At 38.6% G+C, this 9740-nt stretch overlaps 1 protein-coding gene across 2 annotated transcripts in view; it reads right to left on the minus strand.

The window, feature by feature from the left end:
• The window catches only part of map1b (microtubule-associated protein 1B), a 28870-nt gene extending 23612 nt beyond the window's left edge, over positions 1–5258 (minus strand). The window contains exons 1-2 of one of the 2 annotated variants that reach the window (XM_035391523.1): positions 4918–5258; positions 2458–2559 (exon numbers count right to left, since the gene is read on the minus strand). In XM_035391523.1, coding sequence (XP_035247414.1) covers positions 2458–2559; positions 4918–5098 — 283 coding nt within the window. In that variant the 5' untranslated portion in view covers positions 5099–5258. The remainder of the gene's footprint in view (positions 1–2457; positions 2560–4917) is intronic. The other variant, XM_035391521.1, reaches the window with a different exon arrangement.
• Positions 5259–9740: the final 4482 nt, after the last annotated feature.

A 9740-nucleotide genomic window follows, 5' to 3' on the forward strand; every position in this document is an offset into this window, starting at 1 on the left:
GATTTTGCAAATGCGTTTTGGTGATCAAATCTACACACTACAAACCTGAACACATCCTGTGCATTTTGCACACAGCTGATGACTTGCATTTCAAAATCTGTAACATTCGCAAAACTCAATACATGAGTCAGTTGGTGCCAGCCATTAGTCGGCATAAAAATCAGTGAATAGGCATTCGTTGATCTAAATGCGCTTAAGGCAGAATCACAGTGACCATTGATTTTAATCTCTTTTGTGCTCAATGTGTCCTCATCTCATTCGCTAAGGGGCAAGAGCTCAGACAAAAATGTATTTCAGCTAGGTATTTTCTGTTCTAGTGGCCCATTTCACTCCTCCTCAAACTGCACAGTCAGCTTAGCATTTTCCAGGAAACACTTACACAGATAGGCTCTTTGTTACTGACAGATAATGTGATGCAAAACAGATGACTCAGTCCTTCAAAAATGATTACTCTAATGGCAGTTTCAAGAATTAAGGCCCATTGACTGATACGCTTTAATGTTTTCATTATGCCCATTTTCTTGATATTATTCACTATTCTTATTACGATATACTATGTATTAATGTAATATATATTATGGTATAATATTCAAAAATACATATCTTATGCTGTATATTTACTGATAAATCAAGAACATTGATTAGTGGGAATTCAGCTACGCCACACCCAAGTTTTGAAATTCTGGGTCCAGCTCTAGCATTAGTAAAATTCACCATTATCATTTATGCCAGTGTTTTGTGTAATGTTGTCCAGCTTTCCTAGAAACAACAAATTATTTGCATTGTCTTGAACGAGGTGTGGCCCATAGATACATACATATCTAACCACAAAAGCATTATGTACATTCAAATGGCGTCAGAATATATAACACTGTGCAGAATTGCGGTAGGACTAATAAAATGCTCAGCACATATCCTAAGATAATCTATTGTGCCAGTGATTCCACTTGGCCGTAATTCTATCACTGAATGACTGGAATAGCCATCGCTATGTGAGCCACTAATACTTTTTTTTTTTTTGCAGGTTTACATTGGTGTCGTGTAGTTAGAGTCCTCTTTTGTTCGCAACACAGGAAAGGGTTATTCAGGGGCATTCAGTGACAGAAAACATTAATTATGTCAAGTGATGGAGCCAAAGCAGTAATATATCACCTTCAATTGCAGCCTGAATATGTAGAAAAAAGCACCACTTCACTACCATTTCCCGATTTGTCCTGACCATATTAAAGTCACTTAGTTGATGCAGTAATACATTAAAGTACAAGCTGGTGACTGGGTTGATCTAGTCAGAAGTGCCCCCATAATCCCCACAGTCTCAGATCGAATCTGGACTGAGTGAGAACCAAATATGGCCAGCAGCTCCACAGGGCAGCGTGCAACTGCCGATTGCATCACCCAGGGTATGGGACAGTTCAGATATATATCTGGCAAATGCTTTTATCCAAAGCAACATACAATAAATGCATACCAACATCTAAGTAAGACTTTTTGTGTTATTGGAGGCCGAAATAGAAAAAATGATTGCACTTTGGTTTGTTATTCAATAAATGCTTATAAATTAACTGAATTCTGCTCTATCAAAAGTTTTTTTTTTTTTAAGTACAGGTGGCCTTACACTTTTTGCCTGTACTGTACATTACATACCTTATACTGCTAATGCAAGCATCAAATCTCTTCTGAGGAGATAATTACTTTAAAATGATTCTCAACCCTATTTGTTATCTGCTGCAGTTCCTTCATGATACAGAATTAGGTTACAATTAACCTGGTCTTACAACACACTAAAAATACCCTATCCTTCTGGGATTGGTACTTATTCTTTTATTCTCTCAATATTTCACGAAGCCATTACATGTCCTTCTGTGTTCCTGATTTAATAAAATAAATTAATTTTTTAAATGCCCACAATTTACATATGAAAAATGTTTGCCCTGACATGGCACTTGTTACAAGGCCTGTGACTGACATCTTGGTTCTGTGCTGAGCGTTATGTGAGCCAGAGCGTTATGTAGGCAATGAGGGCCATATCTGTTACTGGTTTTCATGCCAAATTCTGGATTTAATTACGTAATTAGCCCTAACATTTATGCCATTTGACATTTTGGCTACATTTCTTGATAAGCATGTCCATAAAAGCTGCAGACTGCCCCTATATTGTGATCTAATTTACGAGTGAACCAGTGTTGGTTTATATAGCCAATTAGCTCGCATAGCCTGGGTAATTGATGGAAACAAAAACCTGCATACACATCCGCCATCAAGGACCACAGTTGCCCACCCCTGCTCTTGGCACTGCTGAAATATTTTACATGATGTCATTTATTTTGTTGCTTAGGATTGATTGTGCTGTCTCAGAATTTAAATAGTCCTAAAGCAAAATAGCAGCTTGTTAATAAAATCTGCAACATGTATCTGACAATAATGAAACAATGAGTGACTAAAATATCTTCAACATACCTCGTACATCCGGTGAAAATCTTGCTGAGTGCCGAGAAACGAAAAGCTTGAGTTCTTGGTCCAAGTTGCATTCAATGAGGTTTGTGTCCCACGACCGGATCCCTGCACCGTGGACAAATGAAAAAAGAACATCATCACTGCAAAACTGCTGATCTAATCCCAGGCACTCCTTCCATTGTTGTGCTAAAATGACACTAATTGGCACACGCTATTTATTTCTTTTAGATTTTTCATCACAGTCCTCACTGCAAGGTCCCTTTTTTCCAACTGCTCAATGTCATCTGGATTTGTCAGGGTTGGACATATGATTTCAGTAATCTGTTTTCCTAGAAGAGATTTAGGCCTCGTTTCCACCTCATGGAAATTAAAGCAATGACGGAACTTGTTCCTCAGTGATACAGCACTTATTGCACTGCATTAGCTGAGTCATGGCAGCAGCCATTCTGTTTGCAGTTGTCATTCTGTTTAAAATCCCCATTGCTTTATATGAAAATCAAATCAGAACTGCAAAGCACAGCACAGATCTATATGAGAAATCAATAGACCTATATATAGAATAAAACAGAGCGGAATTAAATGATGTGTGCAGCTATAGCTTGCCCTCCCTGTAAGGACAAGGAGGCACAGAGTCCCTTCAAAAAAGGCATACGAACTACACGTCCATCTCTAGCGCCAGCCACAAAGGTCATCAAAACACAGAGCCCTAAGGAGATAATATTCTTCTTTAATATCATTGGCTGGACCAGAAGAGGGGTGGAACAAAGAAAAGCACCGCTACTGAGCCTTTCTTAAATGATACTTCACAGAATGTGTTTTTGCAATGTGTCATAATTGCTTAACAACAAGTCACTTGCCCACTGTAATTATCAACAGCAGGTAATAGAAAGCTTAAATGACTGAGCTTCTGTGCATAAAGTGTTAAAATATTCGCGCTTCCAAAAAAATGGACTATACACTGTCAAATCAATTCAAAAGTGTTACATATCGCATTATTGTCTTATGGTCCGATATAAAACTGAATTATGCATTTCATTTCTATTAGTTCATGTATACAAATGCATTGCCAGTGGCAAAGCTTTCATCATTTCCATTGGTGCATTTCAACTGTTACTGTAGCAGGTCAGTGCGAAGCATGTTTTCTATATCCCAAGTATATATAAAATAGAATTTAGAAAAATGTGACGATTATTTATATATAATGTTTTCCTATCCCAGCCAACGACGGTGAGGGGCAATCTGACCTATAACATGCAGAAACGCCCTTTGCTTGAGAATGACTGGTCCACTGCGAGTTTCCGTAGGGACCGCAGTGCGGACTGAGCCACGCCCACAAGCCGGTATGAGATCAGATCTGAAGAGCCTCAGTTGTGGGGATGGATAGAAGGAACGATTTAAGACGCGCCTTGTCAATCACGTACCAAAAGTCAACTATATTAAACTACCCTAAGTGTTTTTATTTTATTTTTTTTTATTTTATAGCCTAGCGTAAGCAACTTAGGTATGATACAGAAATAACAGAAACACGGAAATTCGAGAATATTAGCAATTTAAGAATAATTTCAACTATATTAGTCATAAGGCTTGACAGATACTTCGCATAAAAATACTAAAAAATAAAAAAAAATAAAACTAAAACATAAAAGTTCATTTTGGACAATAAGAGAAAAAAGTCCCTTGGACGTTCGTTTGTTCTGGTAGGCTACTGGGCCATGCATTAATGTTGATATGTTTGTGTAATGTTAATGATGAGAGTAACAACTTTCCATATAATAAACATAAACCCATAACTAAGGAACAAAGGACGAATGCAGCAAAACTAAACGCATAGCTGCCGAATATTCCTAGAGCTGTTCTGAAGTGTCAGTGAAAACAACTGGTGTTCTATTGACGCATTGGAAAAGCTGTAAGATGCTGATTCATGAATTGTAGCTTGCGATAACTTCTGTTAGGAGAAATAGGAACAATAACCCTGTATCATAAATACGTTTTATTGTGCAGATACGTTCATCGTCCCTGAATTTAAAGCTCAGCAAGTGCTAATATTTACCGGGGAAAAGATTAAATAGTAAAGATCAAAGCCAGCTGTTCGACGTGCGATAGCCTACCCGGAGCGGAGATTTAGCAGTTTATCAAAAGGGAGTGGCTATCTATGTAGCAGTCTTCCATCCTCACACTGACACAACAATAAAATCACACTCAAATGTTCCATATAAAGTTGACTCTAGCAACCATATACCTTGAATATGACGACAAAATAAAAACAGCAAAATATAATTTGTGACTGATGCGACATACGCTCAAGGTTACAACCAAGCACCCAAACGCTTTCACAATCAAATTATATTTTCTGGGGGACATGATGAGGGGTTAGACATATGCAGGATTTTCATCGACTTTTTTACGTACACTGTCGGGGAAATAAATATGTCTGAAACAGAAGGCGTTTATGCTGTTACTCACCTTTTTCTATATCTGCAATGGCGCACTTCAGGTGATCTTCGGTAACAATTTCTCCAATAACCACGAGCAGATAAAATTTGTTGTCGAGAAATCGGTGTGAAAGGCTAGAAGATGTAGGAGATGCCATTGCATTGCGACTGAATGCAGGCTCGGTTTCGGCCGACTCCACAAGCGTCGCCATCCTCAGACCCCTGTCCTCCTACTGTACGAAACTAGCGGTTGCCACCAGGCGTACAGTAGGCTTCGAAGGAGTGGCTCTCGCTTTTATACCCGCAGACATTGTGTCATGACTAGGACACAGGGAGGAGAGGACCCATTAGAAGCCGGTGTTCGTGCTCACAGCTGATGTCATCCGCAGCGAATCACACCTACCAGAAGCATAAGGCAGAGCAGTTTAAAAGATGTAAACAATTCGAAGCTTTGCAATTTCTTAATTTCTCTGACCTCTGGAAAATGTAACATTATGACGGAGTTCAAATATAACCTATAACCAAATATAACCTGTATGTATAGTACTAATGCTGGAAATTGAACACTATTCTGCAAATTCTGTTTTGGAGGTGGTGAATAGTTTTTGTTTTGATTTTTGAATAATGAAATAGCATGCGGTTTTCTGTATGTAGTGCAGTCTATCACACATTTTAGGATGTATATATTAGGAATAATATTAGAAATAATTTTACCTTTTTCTTAACAAGTAATCACCACTTAAATGCCTGAAATAGTGTTCTATAGACCTATATTATGTTCACAAGTGTTTTGTTTAAAGCAAGCTATTGAGTTTAGAAAGGAATTGTAGAATTACTGATAATTAGGTAGGCCTACAATTCTACCTCATGTAGCATTGGATGTTCTAACAGAGGAAAGAGAGCTTTCAGTGGTCCCCGAAGTCCAAACCCGATTCTGCTGAATCAGCCTATACATAAGAGCAGCCAGCCTAGAGCTTCACTCGTACAAGCAGTTCAAGGTTATTCCTTTTGTGCACAGATCAAAGATACAATTGGGCCAGATCACACATATGATTGGACTAATTATATAAATTAAAGCAGACGTTTGGCATGAAATTCAGTAAGACATACTGCCCTCATTGCCCACCCCTGACCTAACCCCAAACAACAGAGAACAGACACTGCAAAGCCACAATTTGTTGAATGGAGAGGTAAACGTTATTTCCCTGAGCAGAATCTCATAAGCAACTTTATGCCATACAATACCATTTTCTTTTATTCAAATCCATGCAAGAGATTTCAGAATTGAAACATATGAGAGTCGATAATGCGAATAATGTTACCGTGTTTTTTTTTTTTTTTTTTTTAAAGCCTCGTAAAAAAGATGTGTGAACTCTGTGAACACCTGGAAGGACCGAATACCACACACAGTCATACTCCAACACATGCACACAACTAGTGTGGAAGAAACCCTGCTAAGCCAGCAACTCTGCTGGGTTGGAAACGTTATAAGGATGCCCAAACACCATCTCCCAAGGCTGATTCTATATGGTCAAATCCTAGGGGCTAGCAGTAATCTAGCTAGCCCCCAGGTTAGCTAGATTACTGCTAATCTGGAGGTCAAAAGCAGAGGTAAAAGGAACATCTGAAGAAGACTCTTAAGAAATGTGGAATCAAGTTACGGGACTCTGAAGCAACTGCCATGGACCGTCAAGTATAGAGTAAAACCTTCAACTCCAAGGTCGACCATTTTGGATTCAATCTCACGTCCCAAAGAGATAGAGATAGTGACAGCGCCGGCACCAGCCTGCACCACAGCAGCCATCACCCGACTCAGCCCTCACATGCCCCAGCTGCAGCAGGACATTTGGGTCAAGGATTGGGCTTTTCCATTGGCAGCAGTAGCATCAACTCTCCACAAATCCCACTGAGGAAGTGATGTCATCTTTAGCAACAATAGACAGCCGCCATTGTTGTGTGTGTGTGTGTGTTTGTGTGTGTGTGCATGCATGTATGTTAATGTGTGTGTGTGTGTGTGTGTGTGTATGTTTGCATGTTAATGCGTGTGTGTGTGTATGTATGGGGCTGGGGGGTGGCGGGAGTGGTGGTCATTCCACAGAGGCACTTAACCCATTCAGCTATCCTCTGGAAAACCCTCCAGATTGGATTCCTCTGGGGTCAGATTTCACTAGCCATCTTCTTTTTAGACTTCTGTAATTGATTTAATAGGATCCATAACATGATTAACTGGCTTCATGTCTCATCATGTATTCATGCTAGTGGTGCCATCCGGGACTGACATAATGGCAGGACCCCATTTTGTGAAATTAAATAATAAAATTTTGTATCCCTACATAAGCAACAGTCTTTGTCAGTGTGAATTATTTGTCTGAATTAGGAGGGCTTTGGCAAAGAACACAAGTCAGAGGATCACTCCCCAATTAACTATGTTCAGTGGCACACCACACCAGTTCTTTGTCATAGATACAAAGCAGGATCCTTAAGGGAAACCTTTGTTTTCTTTTTAGAATAACTTCTTAAATGTATTAGGCTTAAATTACCTTTCACAGAAAACCTTTCATAATAACAGTAACAAAAACTAAATATGCCTCAGAGCATTATTGTCACAAAAGGTTTTTATAACTGACTTGCTTCTTACAGAAATGTAAAAGATATAGTGAGCTCCATAATGTTTGGGACAAAGACACATTTATTTTCTGGATTTGGCTCTGTACTCCACAATATTAGATTGCTAACCAGACAATTTACATGTGGTTATTATACACATTCTCAGAAATTACAGCACTTTTTATATGCCCTATATCATCATAATGTTTGGGACAAATGGTATCATAGGTGTTTCTGATTAGTCAGGTTTCCATTTGCTTCATTACTGAAGGCATAAGAAAGCTTTTAGTATCTAGTTTTGATTCTGGCCTTTTGATTTTGTTATGGGAGGTTTGTCAACATGAGGACCGGAGTTGCACCAATGCAAGTCAAGAAAGCCCTTATAAAGGCTGAGAAATAAGAGAGAACAGTCAGAGACATAAACGACCATAGGAGACCTTAGGCTAACCAAAATCAACAGTTTGGAACATCATTAAGAAGAAAGAGTGCACCGGAGAGCTCAGAAATCACCAAGAGCCTGGAAAGCATATTGTGTCTATTTTAAAAAGGAAAGGTGTCTGGAGGACTACATCCCACAAAGAATAAGTATAACAGTAATAATAAATTTGTGTAAATGCCTCTGATGTTATGATAAAGCCAATAAAGACAAAGCAGAACCTCAAGAGCAGATTTGATTGTAAATTATGCAATTCACCAAAAACAAAATGCTGCATACATAACAAAATTATGTCTATTAAAAATATGTACATAATATTTTGTTTACGTAAGGCATTATGATGGCCAAACTTCAATAATTCTTATATTATCCCCACTGACTGAATAATTAGAAGCAGATTCATAGACCCCCACCCACACACAGACACACACACACACACACACATACACCAGGAATACTATTACTGACAACAGATATAAATATGTATCGGAACCTTTGGATTTATTTTCAATAATGTAGTTCACATTTTTGTCCTTTCTAACAACATTTGAATGACCAATCATATTTGGAAATCATATTTAATCAGATTTAGAACTTAAATATCTGTGTAAATTCTTCTTCAGGGATTATTGTCCCTCTTTAATTAGTTCGTTTTGGCTCATCCAAAAGAACAAACGAACCCATTTTCATGCTGCTGAACATAATCATAAACTTGACTCAACCCTCAGACTTACCGTTTTCCTAACCCTAACCCTAACCCTAACCCTAACCCAAACCATCTGAAAACATTTGAAAACATTTGAAAACACCCAAACCATCTGCATGAACATTTCCAAACAGCAAGGGACATCATTCACTGGACATGGAGGACAGTGAATAGAATCCTGACCCAGTGGATATAGCATTTAAACTACAAGTTTCCACAAACCCAAGCATGTCAAACAGGGAGAGGAATAAAAACAGCATTATTCTTGCAAATCACTTTGAGCCCACCCAGGAGCAAATAGACCTTCTGGACAAAGGCACATCATTCATCCCAACATGAGGCATCCAAAGCATACAAAAGGACAAACTAAAAGGGGAAATTACAGAATACTACTTAGTAGAATACTACTATACTACTATACTACTACTAATACTGAAACTAGCATTTTTTTGTGATGAAACATAATTACAGGAGGACACACCATTCATGTTACAGTTAAACTGGGAACCCAGACAGGATTGGATCTGTATACAGTTGTAAGATATTAACCAAGGGGACAGAAGAACAATTTAAACACTAAACCCACAACATCACTGGGTCAAAAACAATTTGACAGCCGAACAAAGCAAATCACTGTGAGAGCCAGCAAACAAACACGTAATAATAAAATCAGCAGACAAGAGAATCGCTGTTGTAATAATGGACAGATCATGATACATGGAGGAGACAAACAGACAGCTAAACAATGTTGCCCGCTAAAAAAACACAATGCACCAATGTTTCTGGACACAGCCCAGGAACGACAAGGAATCACACAAACACTGCTGCAAGATCAGCACATCATCGGAGGAAAGGAGACTCTGAGACCAAAGATCTATTACCTACTAAAATACATAAACCACCAGAGTCCTGGAGCACTCCATATGCCGTTCTTGCAGGGAGGCCCATAGCATCAGACTGCACCTGCGAATTTTACAGGATAACAGAATACATTGATCATTTCATTAACACACTATAAACAGCTACATATAACAACAGCACCCTATATGACTTCATGCAAAAAAACTGGAATACCAGGGGTGCCAGTATCAACAATACTGCTCAC

Source organism: Anguilla anguilla, chromosome 14 (genome assembly GCF_013347855.1).
Source record: "Anguilla anguilla isolate fAngAng1 chromosome 14, fAngAng1.pri, whole genome shotgun sequence".
In the NCBI taxonomy this organism is placed as follows: Eukaryota; Metazoa; Chordata; class Actinopteri; order Anguilliformes; family Anguillidae; genus Anguilla; species Anguilla anguilla.